This window comes from Alnus glutinosa, chromosome 8, assembly GCF_958979055.1.
Source record: "Alnus glutinosa chromosome 8, dhAlnGlut1.1, whole genome shotgun sequence".
NCBI lineage: Eukaryota > Viridiplantae > Streptophyta > Magnoliopsida > Fagales > Betulaceae > Alnus > Alnus glutinosa.
Window position 1 is genome coordinate 21,080,201 of NC_084893.1, and position 17,815 is coordinate 21,098,015.

Genomic DNA, 17,815 nt, shown 5'->3' on the forward strand with positions numbered 1-17,815 from the left:
TAAAGTTGTTAGACCTCTTGTGGAGATTTTTGTATTTTTTAGAGGCATATGCTCAACCAAGCTATCACAAGAAGAGATGGACCGACTGCAGGGTGACGTCTGTATCACTTTGTGCAAGCTAGAACAGGTATTTCCTCCAGGGTTTTTTACCAGCATGGTCCACTTGGTCGTGCATCTTGTGCGCGAGTGTAGACTCGGCGGACCCGTGCAGTATAAGTGGATGTACCTGGCAAAGGTAAAATTTTGCGTGATATATACATATATATTTTGATTTAATTGGTTCCCTAATTGACGACAATCAAAATGTCGTGTATGTGTGTACACCAGGAGTCTTGGGAGTTTCAAGTCTAATGTGCGCAATAAAGCGGCTCCTGAGGGGTGCATTGCAGAGGGGTACATAGCGACCGAGCTGGTAACGTTATGTTCAAGGTATCTAGATAACGCACCAACATTCCACAACAGACCTCAGAGAAATCCTGATGGATCCAAGGGGGCGGGCATGTGAGTTACCCTGAACTGGTTGACACTGCACTAGATTCATCGTTATATTGTGTTCAACTCTGAAGAGTTTCACAATTTGCGGATGTAAGTAGTGTTTATATATTTAACAGAATTCGAATAAAATTATTAATAACAATTATTACATAATTGTATACGTTGAATGTAGGATGCACAAAGACGCGTTTAGGCGATCATGCACTAGGGGTTGCATTACGGAGGCTCTTATTGAAGAACAACATCATGAGCAATTCTGTGAATGGTACCGTGCATATGTAAGGAAATAGTGGTAATTTTGAAATTGGCAAAATTTATGCGTGTTCAGTGTAATTAACCAATGTGATCTTTAATATTTGTAATTATAATATAGGTTGATGGCCTGGACGATCAGCGTAGGGAGGAATTGGGCCACAAATTGGTTATGCTTTGTAGAGGGCTAAAGGAGACAGCAGTCAAGTACAACAGGTACGTGGTAAATGAGAAATTGTTACACACGCTTGCCTATGATGTGAGAAGGAGGACTCAGAACAGCGGCGTATGTGTTCCAACCGTTGAAGGCGAAACGTACTACGGACAGTTAACCGATATAGTTGAGGTCGAGTACTATGACAGGACTACGTACGTCCTATTTAAGTGCAATTGGGTAGACCCCACAATGGACAGAGGATTCAGAATAGAAGAGTATGGCCTAGTGTTTGTCAACTTCAATCACCTCGTCCACAGGGGAGAGCTGATTAAGGACGAGCCGTATGTGCTTACATCTTAGGTAGATCAAGTATTCTACGTTGAAGATGGAAGGAACCCAAATTGAGTTTGTGCAGTTATGACTAAACAGCGCAACGTGTACGACATTGGTCAGGGGGAAGGGAGTAATGAGGCGGTTACAACCTATCATGAGTGTGTACCGCTCGTACTAGCCACTGATGACCTACCCGATACGAATGATGAATTTGAGTACGACAGGCCCGACATTGATCCGATTGAAGCTCGCGTGATACAATGATTGATATATTTATTATTGGTACAATTCGCTTGAACTCAATACACTTTTTTTTTATTTGCATAAATTTCATTGTATAATTTGCATATTCATTAATAATATATAAAATACAAATTTTAATTAATTTGTCTACATTTGTTCGCAGGTATCGATGGACCAGAGACCCCCTCCTTGTGCATATCGGGCACCCGCCCACCCGTGGCCCCATGACCATGCCCACAGATTCGACGGCATTATATACTGCGGCGTGGCCACACCACCCAGATGCCGCTTATAGACCATTGTTGCCTGGTACGGTGGTCGTGCCCACGTCAGATCACAGACAGACCAACACAGCTGAATATTGCAGTTCTCCATATTCGGAGCTACCGACATTATCTCAGATAGGGTTCACCCCACCAGGTAACGTGGCTCGATGGTGGGTCCGAGAGGGGATGGGGTCACATGGTTATGCGCCGTACTTTCCGTATACATATACTGGACCTATGCCATGTGGATCTGATAGTGAGACACATAATGATAGGTTTCCTCTGCCACAGACCGGGGAGATACAGATGCCGGCTGTGGGGTTGGGACAGATACCAGCACAGGCAGCGATGCAGGGCCAGATTATGGGGTTAAGACAGATGCCAGCATCGGCAGCGAGTCAGGGTCTGAGGCCTAGAGAGAGCCAGGTGCCTTTATTTAGGGAGAGCCAGGTGCCAATATTTGGAGAGAGCCAGGTACCACTTTACGATGAGAGTCAGATGCCAGATCTAGGGGGGAGCCAGATTCTCCATGAGGGGGACGTTGCGATGTTGGGTACCGATCAGTTGGCCCCCGATAGCCCCCAGGATATGCTTTCAGATGATGATCAGCAGCCTTCACCAGCGGGAGTGGTTGGCAAGGAAGTCGCAGGTGACCCAGCAACCCAGCACATACAGATTGACCAGATTCGGTTGATGAGTAAGTACATATTTAGACATCCTTAAAACTCATATTATGTTACCAAAAATAAATATTAAGTTTGAAAGAAAAATAAATTGAATTTACAATTTGTTGATATAATTATGTTTTTTTAGTGTTAACCAATTAAATGTTATATTTTTTTTTTTTTTTTATTAGGGTACAACCCAATCGAAAGCATATATTATGAGGTTATTAGGGACCCAAAGAGAAATTGGGTGCTCCTGAGGAGGAAGAAGGTTGTGTTGCTGCTCTACAACCTGTAGGACGAGCCTGCAATCGTTTTAGGCGGGCTGATGGCATGCTTATCAGGAGCGGGTCCTACATACATATGCGGGACGAATTGACGAAGGTAGATAAGCAGATTAAGCAGGCTATGTGGGACGCGCTGATGGTATGTTTATGAATCTAATTTATTTATTTATTTGAATTAAACTTAAGATTAAGTTTTTCTTGAAGTTTTTAAACTAGTGCTTAAATTGAATGTGTATGAGGAGATCTATTTACCTGTATCAATAGACAAGCGCAAGGGACAACAGGAAGCGTGGAATGATATTGGCCGTAAGCACCACTCGTGGAAGTCGAGGTTCAAAACCAAGCTAGATATTCGAGACGGTGACACGCCCGAGATTATACGTGTGAGAGTGCCGGACAATGCTTTTGCGAAGTATGACGCAGAAGATGTAGAGTTCCTGCTGAGCGATTGGTGCACTGAGCAAAAAAGGGTATGTAGGTCTTTAATTGTATGACAAAAAAATGTTGTAGTTTTTTAATAACAGTTCATTTAATTTTATTACTACTTTAAGTGTGTCAATGCTTACATTTTTATCTTCATGTTCAATGCGTAGGCGACCTCTGAACGGATGAAGAGGCTGCGGGAGCATAATGACCTTCCCCATTGTACGGGATCCAAAAGTTATGCTAGATTTAATCACGAGGAGGTATGAACAAATATATGTTTATGTTTATCATATTTGTTGCTAATTGTTTTTCTTTTTTCTTTACACTATTTTCTCGCTCTCTGTTTGTTATATATTTCAACTGGATGACGATAGACATGTACATCTGGCATGCCCCCCACTCGCGCCGCATCGTTCGTGAAGACCCACACAAGGAAGGACGGCACTTACTTGAATGAACGTACACGGGTCCTATGCGTATGCTATTGATCTATTTTACTAATATTCCTAAATTATGTGTGTGATATGGCATTATTCAATATACGAGTATTTCATGTTGACGACCTACATGAAAGGATGACGCAGAGTTTATCCAGTGATTCAACCGCCACTCAGAGTGTCTTAGCAGACATGGTACGTTGGGCACCGAACGACGTGTACGAACAGGAGGTTGGGAGGTCTAAGTAAGCGAGGAGGGTTCGGGAGGTTGGGTCGAACGTTACTCCTGTTCGGGGGACATGTTTCTCATACAAGCCTTGCTCACAGGGGGGACCATCTGAGGGCACATCTCGGGATTGGGCCGAACACGCCCGGAAGATGGAAGAAATGCAGACGGAGCTACGGGCTGAGCAAGAGAGGAATGACGCGTTGGAGCAGCGCATGCGACAGTTCGACGCCATGGAGCAGCGCATGTGACAATTCGAGGTCTTCATGTCCTCAATGGGAGTATCACAACCATGTCTTGGTGCTCAATCTTCTCCTGCAAACGTAGGTAGTACGTCGTCTGTTAGTAGTGCATCTGCAGATATGATTTATATTGTGTATAGGACAAAATTAATTTTAATTTGTTTTCATTACCCCTTTAAATTTGCAAGTAATATTATATACTTTAATTGTCTATATTACTTGCAGGTAATGCGACAACGGTTGGTACGTTGTCGCCTATTGGACGACGGCTGAGCCAGCACTCCCCTGTCGCTACACCATCGCTCGCTATACCATCCCTTGCGCAATAATCGCCGGTTGGCGAGAACACGCCTGAGACAATACCTCGTGATTCGCAGGGACGCCCTTTGGATTTGTAGATATTTTGTGTAATTATTTTTTATTTGTAAAGATTTGCGTAGTTAACAAATACGTTATTAATTATTGGTTTGTGTAATTTGATTTTGTGATATTTTTTGGTAAAATAAATATTGCGTTATTTGTGGTCCGAAATAAGAAAATTAAAAAAAAATAAAATTAATTAACCCAAACAAATTTAAAAAAACAATAACAAAACTAAATTTAAAAACAAATTTGAAAATTTAAATTTAAATTGTATTTTTTATTTAATTCTTTAATTGTATTTTTAATTTAATTTAAAAATACAATTAAAGAATTAAATAAAAAATACAATTTAATTTTTTTTTTTAAAAAAAAAAAACAAAATAGACACGTGTAATAAAATACACGTGTCTATTAGTCAGACACGTGTATGAAGATACACGTGTCTAACTGTTAGACACGTGTACAAGAGTATACGTGGCCATGTGGCCATGTGGCCACGTGTGTTAGTATACACGCGGCAATTTGGTCAGGTAGTCTCTTTCAGATCCAACACGAGTCTCACACGTGGTGAATAGTTTGCCACGTGTATTGTTTCCGTACACATGGCAAACTGTAAGTGCAAATGCCACTATTTTTGTAGTGGAAGAGGAGCACGTGGAATAGGAAAAATCGATATGCAACTATTGGTGGTGTGTATGAGCTCGAAGAGGCAACACGTGATGAATAATTCACGATACGTTTACAACACCTGGATGAGAAGTTTGATTAGTTTAGTGATCAATTTGAACAATTTGGAGGTCAAATTGGAGCACCAATCAAACAATTTGTCACCATCGGGGGACTTAACGATTGTCATCGCCAACCAAATCCGCGCTTTGCTGAGGAGGAAGGTGAACCACCCCAGAGCAGGCTGGGGGTGGCCCGCAAAAAGATGGTGAAACATACAGGCTTGGTACCTCAATTTATTTTTCCATCTAATATTTAACGGCCTGCCATGTCTAAGCCATTGAGGATGACACATGGCACTATATAAAAAAAATAAAAAATTAAATCTTTAAAAAATAATTTTAAAAAAAAAAATTAAAAAAAAAAAAGAAGAAGAAGAAGAGGAGGAGGGGTGGTAGGCCACCCCATGGAAAATTGATAGGTTTTGGCCCTTGGGGGTGGCCGAACCACCCCCTTGGCCCACGAGGGTGGTTTGGCCACCCCTAGGCCGGCCTCCTTGGGGTAATTCGCATTGAGTCCGACGTGCTTTTATTTTTATTTTTTTATTTTTTTATATTTTTAATTTTTAATTAATTTTTAAAGATTTTTAATTTTAATTTTTTAATTTTTTTTATATTGTGCCACGTGTCAACCTTCAAATGGAGGTATCAAATTCGTCTTTTCTCAAAACCTTAGTACCATTTGTGATACAAATTGAAACTGAGGTACTAAAAAATAAAATTATTAAAACTCAGGTACTAAAAGAGTATTTGACCGTTACATTGGATGGAAAATCAAAGTTAACCAAAGTGTTCCGAAAATGCCCCTATTTAGACCATTGAAAATCAAACTTGCCCAGCAAATGAATAATGTTACGTTCCACATCTAACAATTTCAAAACTTTTTACGAATATTATTGTCACGAGAAATACTTGTTGTACAACAATTTTACAACTCTAACAACTCTTTTCCAAGCTAACATGGATCTATTTTCTTACATGTGTAAATATCTAATGGTTAATCTTTAAAAAAAAAATTGTTAAAATTGTACAAAAATTGTAAACGTATCATATCTCTACGGTCACATATATATGACTACCAATCACTTTATTATTATTATTATTATTATTTATAATTATTGTTGATATGGTAGTTTCAATTTTTTTTTTTTTTTTTAACAGGGATTGAATAGGGTCGGTTGAAACTGACACATCAGTATTAATGTGAAATGATTGTAGAATAAAAATGTAGTTTATAACATTACTCTCTAAGAATCATCGATCTTTAATATTCGAGTAATGTTATATACCACAATAATTTTTATTCTACAATTATCTCATAAAATTGACATATCAGTCGTAACCTAATTTTAGATTTTTTATTCTTTTAATAAAAAATGATTGAATGATTAGTTGAAACTACTGGTTCAACTTATATGAAATAATTACAGAATAATAATGAAGTTTGTAGCATTACCGTTAATATTTTGATTGCGAATTTTATTTATTTATGTAGAGAAATTCTAATATTGATATGACAGAAATGGTATAGGGAGGAATGGTATTGGGAGGAAGCCCACCTTTTTAAGCAGCCCGCCCTTTTCAGTAGGCTATGACAGCCGTTGTGTTTGACAAGTCTTTTTTTTTTTCTTTTTTCTTTTTTCTTTTTTCTTTTAATGGTAATAAGAATTAATTGATGTAATATAAATGTAAAAATAGTTTTAATTTTTATATGAGAGGGAAGTGACAAAAAAAATTTTATAAAAAAAAAAAAGAAAAAGAAAAAAAAGAGTGGAGGATCAAACTAGTGCATTAAAATCAAGAGAAATTCTAGATATTTCAACACTTTTTTTTAAAATTTAGTTTTAACTTGATGTGTCGTAATCTTATGAGATTGTGACATATTTTTCAAAATAATAAATCTCATAAAATTGTGACATATTAAGTTACAATCGCATTTTTTTTAAAAAAATAATAATTAATTAATTAAATGTCTAACATTTCTCTATAATTAAATTAAAGACAAAAGGTTGACCAACATTTAATAAAGTCATGGTCCATTTTGTATGGCTGCCATTTAAGTGGGATACCAGTTGGTAGGTAACTAGGGTTATAAAGGAATGGAATCCTTCATTCAAATTCCTCTGATTTATTACACGAGTTTGAGAATGAATAAAAATTTAAGCTTATTCATTACATGACCTAAATTCATGTAAAATTGGTTCGACTGTTATAAACTTGTATAATTAATTTTTTTAGTACTGATCTTGATTTTGTAATTAAAATATCTTTAGGATGATTAAAAATATCAAAAATAATCTCTTTTCTTAATGGGATAGAGAGAAATAAATGTAGTTTCTGCTATAATATTTCTTTTAAATACGGGTGCAATATAATTAATTTTTAATCAAAAATAAAAAAGAAGCTAGTTTTACTAATTGTATATGCAATCACATCCGCCTATATTTTTTAGGGTTAAAGATTATTTAGTCCCCTCAACTCATAATCATTTTTTATAAAGTAATACGAACTAACAAATGTCATGATTTAGCATTGTAAATTTTAAATATGTTATTATTTATTCACATCTGTCAATTTTGATTGTTACAGTAGATGTAAAATCAAATTTGACCAAAGTGTTCCGAAAATGCCCCTATCTTGATTATTAAAAAATCAAAATTACCCTTTATATTTATTAATTAGTAGAAAAATACCTTTTTTTTTTTAAAAAAAAAAAAAATTTATAATTTAATCTAACCACATAGACTGATTTTGAATTTATCACTAGATATTTTCTTTATGTCCTTTTTTTCCTTTAAAAAAAAAATAATCTTTTTCTGCTGATTAATAAATACAATATAAACTACCAATCACATTTGACAAGAGCACATAGATTTTCAAAACAACATCCTAACTCATATTGTTTTTTAATATTATGTAATTCTTAAACTCAAACTATATATGAATATTAAAGCATCTTTCAGGAACCGAATGACCAAGGATTTTCACCAGACAAATAATTTTTTACAAACCCATTTGTAAGTAATTTTTTTTACGATCTACATATAAGATTGACATGTATTTCTTAGCATATAAGAAGTACATGTTATTTATATGCTTTTTTTAATAACATTAATTAAAAAAAAAAGTATTTTTCACATGTTTAAAAAATACATGTCTTTTTTATATATGGATCATAAAAAATATCCTATAAACCGGTGACTAGAAAATTTATTATTTCCATTTCCACCATTTCATTATTTAAAATTGGATGATATTCATTTTAATTATCGGGATTTAAAGTATGATCCGGTACGGATGCTTATCCAAACAAAAGAACCTACTAGCAATTCATAGAATGAAAGAATAGAGGCCTCCATTGTTGACTTTTCAACACAGACACGTAAGCACCCTACCGTACGTCTCACAAAAACACTTTAAATACACGGTGAAGCATCGTCTAAAGAAGAAGAAAAAGAAAATACAAAATGCCAACTCTTTCTTCCTTTCGCCTAATTATTCCTTTCCTTCTCCTTGGCTTCTTTGCCTTCGCCACTCAAGCACAAGTCCCTGCAAACCAAACCTTCAAGTTCATAAACGAAGGTGAATTCGGAGACCGGATTATCGAGTACGACGCAAACTACCGTGTGATCCGAAACAACGTTTACACTTTCTATACCTTTCCCTTCCGCCTCTGCTTCTACAACACCACCCCAGATGCCTACATATTCGCCATCAGAGCTGGAATTCCCAACGACGAAGGCGTCATGCGCTGGGTTTGGGATGCCAACCGCCACCGGCCGGTTCGCGAAAACGCAACCCTCTCTTTTGGGAGGGACGGAAACTTGGTGCTCGCCGACGTGGACGCGCGCGTGGCGTGGCAAACGAACACGGCCAATAAGGGCGTGACCGGCATCAAGTTACTCCCCAACGGAAACTTGGTGCTTCACGACAAGAATGGAAGATTCGTTTGGCAAAGCTTTGATCACCCTACTGACACTCTTCTAGTTGGGCAGTCCGTGAGAATCAACGGCCAGAACAAGCTTGTTAGCCGTACATCTGACGTGGACCCCTCCGACGGGCCGTATAGCATTGTTCTTGACCACAAAGGGTTCACCATGTACCTCAACAACTCCGGTCAGCTTCTTACTTACGGTGGCTGGCCGGGCAGAGACTTTGGCAGCACTGTCACCTTTGATGCGGTGCCGGAGAATGACAATGCTACCGCTTACGAGCTCGTCCTTACCATAAACCAAGACACTAATGCTCCACCTCCACCACCAAGCCGCCGGCGCCGCCTCCTGCAAGCACGCCCGACCCAAAACGGACAGCAACTCAACCTGAACAAGCTCAATTACAATGCCACGTATTCATACCTGAGGCTTGGCTCCGATGGCAATCTCAAGGCCACCACATACTACGACAAAGTCAGTTACTTACGATGGGAAGAGAGCTTTGCGTTCTTTTCTCAATATTTCGTGAGAGAATGCGCGCTGCCGTCAAAGTGTGGAGAGTACGGATTATGCGACCGGCGGATGTGCGTGGCGTGCCCGAGCCCGAAAGGTCTTCTGGGTTGGAGCGACAGCTGCGCGCCGCCGAAGTTGGCGCCGTGCAAGAGCGGCGGCGGAACAAAGCAGGCACAGTACTATAAGATTGTGGGCGTGGAGCATTTCTTGAACCCGTATCTGGAAGACGGTGAGCGTCCGGTGAAGATTCGGGAGTGCCGGGAGAAGTGTGACAAGGACTGTAAGTGTGTAGGTTTCTTTTACAAGGAAGATACTTCCAAGTGTTTGCTCGCTCCACTGCTTGGGACTCTCATCAAAGATGTCAACACTTCTGTGGGATACATCAAGTACTCAAACTAGAAGATTTTATGCTTTCGTATTTTGTATTTATTAATAAACGACTAAGTTCGGTCCATTTTCTTTGAAGGTTTATGGATTTTTCTTAATTATCAAGGATGTCTAAGTTGGATTATGATTAATGGGAAAAATCATATTCAATCTCTAAGTTTTCATCTGATTTGAATTTAGTCATCGTTGGGTAGAGGTCTGCAACGAGCCCTTGTGTTAAGTTGAGTCGGGCTTTATCCTTTTTTTTTGTGCAACTATCAAAGTACGTTAAAGCACATGCCCCGACCGAGCACGTACCCTAATTTAATTAACTGGTCTTTCTAATTTTAAGAATAAGGTCCTTAAGTTTTATTCAAATTTTAAAGTGTCCCTCTATTATTTTACCATCAAAGTCAACGATTTTTTATTTGTCACGTGTGTTTCAGCTGACATGCCAGGATCTATCTCAACGATAAAGTTAATGATTTTTCCTCTAACGCTACAAATCTAGAAAATTAAGATGACAAAAAATATGATTTTTGTTTTTTGAGTTGAGGTTTTTTTTTTTTTAATTTTTTTTTTGATGATTTGGTTCTTAATGATATGACATTAGTATTAGGTGTCGAATAAAACCCTAGTGTGTCAATTCAGACACACGTGACATGTGACAAATCATTTATTTTGACGGAAAAGTGATAAAGGAACCTATTTAAAATTTGGGCAAAACCTAAAGATCATATTCTTAAAATTACAAGCCTAAAAACTAAATTCAAATTAAATAAAAACCTAAGAATTAAATATAATTTTTCCATAAATTAATGGTATCTGTATGAAAGATACGTCCAAAAACTTATCCAAATTAAAATTGGTAATTTGGTAAAAGGGGGCCACAATGTTAAAGTTGATAGTGAGATGCATTCATGTCAATATGGATCGATTTGAATACAATTAGGGGAACTGGGGAAGTTGGCATCCACAATCTAGTTGCCCAGTGGGAATTGAACACGTGGACAAAGCCTGCTGGCTGGCATTTAAATTATTGCTTGACTTCAAAAAAAAAAAAATTATTACTTGAAATATTTCTTTATTTCTTTTATGCGTGAGACAGTTTTTTAGAACCAAACAAATATGATACAACCATCTCTCAGCATTACAAAGACGTCAGTATAAAAACTGCGTACACAAAAAACTATCAATACAAATCAAGAAACAGCACAATTCGATTTCCCAAAAAACTCATGCCTTGCTTAAATTTTATTTTCAAAGCTTCCAGCAGGAGTGATGTTCATGTAGACCAAACTGCATGCACTTGAGTTCATGATCGAAGAAAACAAGGGGAGACGTTCTCGTTCGAGCGAGGTCCAAGACTCGTTTGATCGAGCCTATTGGATGAACTTTGGTTAGAGCTTCCTGAAAGCCTCGGTCAAAGAGTACGTCGATTCTCATTCGACCGAGGTACTGCATCGCATGTCTCATTTGAACGAGACATCATCTCGTTTGAACAAGTGTTGCATCATACAACAACGTGAGATGTTTCATCAATGGCTCGGTCAAATCTCGATCGACGGAGGCTTAATCGCAAAGTCTTGTTCGAATGAGACATTTTGCTAGAGTCAGTATGTTTCGCTTTTCTAGTAAGGTTTGAACTTAATTCTTTTTCTATATAATCTCACTAAAGATAGTTTGTGTGTTTTTCGTTAGGCTTTTTTTTATTATTATTAAAAATAAAAATAAAATAAAATAAAAAATCCCTGAGTTTTCTCTTATTTTATCTCATTTCTTGAATTTGCTCTTGAATTTGGGAAGAGTTAATTAAGTTTTGTGTTTGTTGATTATGCGACCCACTACACCATGTTGAATTAATTGGTATCAGAGCTAAAGATTTCTTTCCTATCAAGAAAATGGCACGAAGAGGAGCACATAGAAAGGAAAAATTGATATGCAACTATTGGCGATGTGTATGAGCTCGAAGTGGCAGAACGTGCATGTAGATTTGGCGGAGTCAGATGATCAATTGGTCCCGAAGTATACTGGAGTATGAGACAACAGTTTCAAGATGCCTTGATTTTTTTTTAATTTTATTTATCCTCTTGTTGTTTCTGAATTGAAGCACATCAAAGGTCCTTGCAGTCAGAGAATACGTTGTCTAGGAGGCTTTCGAGACCAAGTTATATTAGAGGTACGAGACAACAGTCTTCCTTCTAATACCCAAAATGATAAAAATAGTTTGTATAAGATTTTTTTTTTTATTTTTTTAAAAAATAATAATAAAAAATTGGTAAAAAAAATAAAAAAAAAAAGCCAAAAAAATTCTTGGAAAAAAAGAAGAAGAAGAAGAAGAAAAAGCTAAATAGGGTATTTTTGTCATTTCAAGCATGGAATGGAGACATTGCAACTCTAATGATAGATTAGAAGGGAGATTTCAAATTAATAGAGTGATAATTAGAGGGGGATAAATGTTGTTTCTCTTATAACATTTATTTTAAATATTGATGCAATATATATAATTATTTTTTACTAAAAAAATAACAAGCTAGTTCAATTAATTGTATACACGATTAATCACATCTGCTCATATTAGTAAAAGTTTATTCCCCATAAGATTAATGGATTGAAATTTTGTGCAATACTCCTAAAAATTGTATTTTTGAAGTGGCTGCAACCCCAATGATAAATTGGAAGGGATGTTGCAAATTAAGTAGTAATTAGAGGGAGATAAATGTAGTTTAACCTATAATATTTCTTTTAAATACTTATGCAATATAACTACTTTTTACTTGATAAAAAAAAATAAAAAAATAAAAAATAAAAAATAAAAAATAAAAAATAAAAAATAAAAAATAAAAAAGGCAAGCTAGTTGAATTAAAGTTTCGACATTTCATCGAACGTTGAAAAAGTTTTGGTGTTTAGTTTTGTTTCTGTTAAAGGCAGGCATGCCACGTAGGTGATAAACTATAATTTTGTTTTTATTTTCCAAAATTGTACGTGTTTATTATAGGATTAACTATAATTTTATTTCTTTTTTTAATTCCAGCCAAAAATTTGTTGACAATTTCGCAAAGATAAGGGATGGCCGATGAGCTGGGGCTGCGCCAACAAAACTATAAAGCCACCCCAAAAGGCGCGACCGCGCGAGGAAAGAAACAGGACAGAGCGTGAGAGCCTATCTTCTTTGCTTCCTTGGCGTCTGGCAAAATAGCTGAGTCTTTTTTGGCGTATGCTGAGAGATTTGGTCCACTGCATTAATTGTCTTAATTTCTTAGTTAAGATGAGGGATATCTTAACTGTTTGTGAGATTGAAAAAAAATTAAAAGATAAATATACTAAATTAATATTTTTAAAAAATTTATGAATATAATTATAAAAATGATGAAAATTTTCCAAAAAAAGCTCTGCAGTAATCAACGGCCGGTAAAAAATTTCAAACCATCTATTTGATAGGGAGTATTATACTTAAGAGTTAAGAGTTGTGCTATAATGTTTGTCCTCTAAATGTTTTAGGAGAAAAAAATGTAAAATCAGTTCTTGTAATATATATGATTTGCAATTAGTTACTTGTGGTTTAAAATAAACTCAGAAGTTCTTAAAATATACAAAAAAAACAATTTACTCCCTACAGTCAAATTGAATCTCTTGAAATAATATATTTCATTAGTTTAACATGTCAGAGCTAATAAAATTGTGACATATGTCATATTTAAGTCAGTGTCACACTAATGGAATCGGTTATGTCAGTGGACAAAATTTGATTGTAGGGAGTAAACTGTATTTTTGACATCCCTTAAGAACTTCTAAGTTCATTTTAATACCACGTACAAAGAACTAATTGTAAATTAGATAAAGTACTATATACACCGATTGATTTTACATTTTTCTAAACAGTTTAGTGTCGGCTATGATGCTGTCATTTGTAACAAGGAAATAAAAAAAAATGGTGGGTTTTTCCTAAGGAATGGCCTCACACGTATTTGTCAAATCACCGTTGAATTAAAATTTAATAGTGGTCTATTACTCATCAAATCATCACTATTATAGATCATCAAACTTTGATTTTAAAAATCACATTAATTTTGAAAGGATATAAATCTTTCTTTTAGAATTAGTCTACTATATATTATGAAATCCATGAGGCTCATTTACCTTTCCACTATATAAAACCTTGCCCTGCTACTCACGTCTCACCTTCAGTTTGGAGGCCCAGTCATTTTCCCTTTGCTATACGTAAATAGTTGCCCTTTCCTACTGTTTTTCTTTCTTTCTTTCATTTTTTTTTTTTTTTTCTAATTTCCATATAGAAACTCAATTATAAATTATAATGTCTAGATGACTCTTTTTGTCTGATAAAATAAAAATCTGGTTTAGTTTCGATATAAATTCTCTATTTTTTTTCGAAAGTTTTATTGATTTAATAGTACTATTGAGATAGCATGATTTCTTAAATTTAATATCCAATATTGCTTGGTATATATGTTTAGTTATGATTTTCTTTTGTCCATGGAAGCCCAAAACATCATAAAACGATGAGGCAATATATATATATTTGTCAAATGATTAATTTCTTCTATTGTTTTTGTAATGCCACATATTATTTAATTAAAAACAATTTTGAGTGTTATCTTTAAATCCTTTATATCAGATAATAGCAGCAGAAGTCTTCAAGGGGTAGCTCAATCGGCTGGGAACCACGCCTCATGAAGCGAAGATCACTAGTTCGAATCCCTCCTCCCCCTCTTGTGTGAACATGTCAAAAATAATAATAATAATAGCAGTGGAAAGTAAATCTCGTTCACAACATCTATATTTTTAAATTTCTATTTTTGTACAATAATATCACACTTATACAAGCAAAGTGCTAAGTACCTCTAATAGACAATACTTGCATTATTAATCAAATGAATCTCCCGAAGACAGCTAAATTCGCCACTAGACATGCACCTTTTGTCCCGATTCTATTGCCAACTAATATGTAAAACATAAATATTTTACAGGTGAAAAAACACGTAAGTCCACAACTTAATAAGTAAAATCGCCAACAATAAACAGCCCACATGGTGAACCCATTTTATGACTTATGAAAAAATACATGTTTACAAATATACACGAAGTGTGTTTATTAGATCATAAAGTAGAGACAGTGATAAAGTTAAATACAGTATTAATGAGCATATTATTTAAGGGGCATTTTTACTTGGAAAATCATGCATCAATTGGAAGGTAGAAAATCATGGTGATGCGTTATACATAATTAATAAATATATCTGTGGCCATAACTCTCTCAACATTGCATGTCCATGTATTTGACTCCTTCACGGTAAGGTTTGTGTATCCATTAGGACGTCTGGTACAACCCCACGGCCAATGGAAGAAGCGCATAGCAAGCCATCCTTTAATTGATCAATTGGGTCAAGCCCTGAGTGCCACTCAGCTAGTAATGGGATTACGAGAGAAAGGGTGACCTCACCCATGGGTGATGGTGTTGGTCACAATAACCATCAAATCTAAGGTAGAAACTCACACACACATCACTTGGCCATAAAGTCAAGTCTAAATAGTGTAGTATGTCTATGCTATAGTCTTTGATAATTGATTATATAATATAAAATGGTGACCATGTCATACCATCACATTAAAATTCCATTTTTATTATTATCAATACAAGGTAAATTGCAAAGGCAAATCATGCAATTTGATTAATAATATTGATGTAAAATCTAAGGCCTACAACATGTAAATCAAGGGTTTCTTGCTAACTTGATATGGGCACTTACAAATATAATTTTTTATGCTTGAAAAGTTTAACATTTAAGCATTCTCGTAGGCGATTACTTACTTTGAGCGCTAATCGCCGAACTCAGGCTTCTCTTAAAAATTCTAGCTCCCTACTAGGCATTACATTTAAACATTAACAAAGATTCTATGTTAAAACCCTAATCTACACTTAAACTCTAATTAGTATATTTTATCCAAAACTGTTCAGACCGACAAAAACGGTTAGGACGGTTTTGAAACTTTTCAAACGGTTTCAACACCTAATGCATTTTCGAGTTCTTCTCCCACCAAGCTCCAATTTATGCAGTCATTCGGGCTTTGAAGCATTGGGAGCATTATTTGATCCAGTGGGAATTCGTTCTATATAGCGACCATCAAGCATTGAAATTCATCAACACTCAAAGTAGTTTGAATCAGATGCTTGTTCAGTGGGTAGCCTTCAAGTAGATGTTTACAATATTTGTACTCAAGCTTAAGTCGGGATAACAAAACAAAGTGGCTCACGCCTTGAGCTAGCAGGTGGCTTTACTCATGATGTTACTGTCTGAGATTATTGGCTTTAAGCACTTGAAGGATCTATATGCTAAGGAAGAGGATTTTTCATGAGATATGGGGGAAAATGTATATGCATACGACCCTCAGCAGATTTTCACATTCAAGATGAATACTTGTTCCACGGGAATTAGTTGTTCATCCCTCGAACCTAAAGAAGAGCTACCTGGTGGAGGATTAAGTGTCCACGTAGGGCGTGATACGACGATCTCCCCAATGAACGAGCATGATTCTTGGCCCCAATTAAAGCGGGATGTCGGCAAGTTTGTGTAAAAATGTCTAGTGTACCAAGCAGAGAAAAGATAAGCACAAAACACCAAGTTATATACTCCATTTCCAGTGCCCGATAACAAATGGGAAGACCTAAGAATGGAGTCTGTGCTCAAACTTCCAAGGACTCAGCGAGGTATGGACTTTGTTTTTGTAGTAGTTGATGGATTTTTCAAAATGGCACACTTCATATCATGCAAGAAAATCTTTGTTGCATCACATGTACCCAATCTTTTCTTCAAAGAGGCTACTCGACTGCACGGGGTGCCCAAGTCCATCACACCCGATTGGGATGTCAAATTTCGCAACCATTTTTTAGGTAACCTTGTGGAGGAGATTTGACGTAACTCAAATATAGTAGTACATGCCACCCACAAACAAATGTTCAGATGGAGGTGATCAATCAGACTCTTGGACGAAGATTTTTCAAGAAGGTGACTTGGTGATTGTACACCTACACAAGAACCGCTTTCCCGCGGGCTTACAACAAGTTGAAGAGTAGAAAATATGGGCCATTTCGCATCTTGAAAGAAATAAACAACGCCTATGTAGTCTAGCTTCTCGATGACATGCAATTTCTTCCATCTTCAATGTAGCTGAATTGTTTGAATACCACCCAGATGAACCATTATATGCTAACACTACAAAAATACTGTCATTTTGACGCGTGTCTACAGTACCCGTTACTGTAGACACGCGTCCAATTTGACACGTGTCTCCCATGACACGTGTCAAATTGTTCAGCCGTCCAAAATGGACACGTGTATTGAATGCACGTGTCCATTTGGACACGCGTATTTACTACACGTGTCCATTTGGACGCGTGTCTGAATACGCGTGTCCAATTGGACACGTGTATTCCATATGCGTGTCCAAATGGACACGTGTATTATTACACGTGTCAATTTTGGACGCGTGCATGAATACACGCGTCCAATTGGACACGTGTATTTCATATGCGTGTCCAAATGGACACGTGTACTAATACACGTGTCAAAAATTTATTAATTCGCCAAATATATATTAAAAAAAAAAAATTCTGTGTTGTATTAATTATTTAGAAAAAAAAATAAAAAAAAAAAACTCCTTACACTATTAATCATACAAATCTAATCCAAAAATACGGTGTAGATTACCCTAACCTAATTTACATATTGTACTATATGCTATATGTAAATTTGTTGGTTGGAATTTAAACTTTTTAGGTTCCTTATTTATATATATATAGTATACTAATAAGCACGTAAACCCTAACCTAATTTACATATTGTACTATATGCATAATTAAACAAATT

At 36.1% G+C, this 17,815-nt stretch overlaps 1 protein-coding gene across 1 annotated transcript; it reads left to right on the forward strand.

Moving 5' to 3' along the window:
• The first annotated feature begins 8,570 nt into the window (after nucleotides 1–8,570).
• LOC133875602 (EP1-like glycoprotein 2) lies at nucleotides 8,571–10,106 on the forward strand. Its single transcript, XM_062313779.1, has one exon. The coding sequence runs from the start codon at nucleotides 8,585–8,587 to the stop codon at nucleotides 9,959–9,961; it is 1,377 nt and encodes a 458-aa protein (XP_062169763.1). The 5' UTR covers nucleotides 8,571–8,584; the 3' UTR covers nucleotides 9,962–10,106.
• The last annotated feature ends 7,709 nt before the right edge of the window (nucleotides 10,107–17,815 follow it).

Excerpts from the sequence above, each read along its gene's own strand:
- LOC133875602 (XM_062313779.1), top strand. The coding sequence starts at position 8,585 with ATGCCAACTCTTTCTTCCTTTCGCCTAATTATTCCTTTCCTTCTCCTT.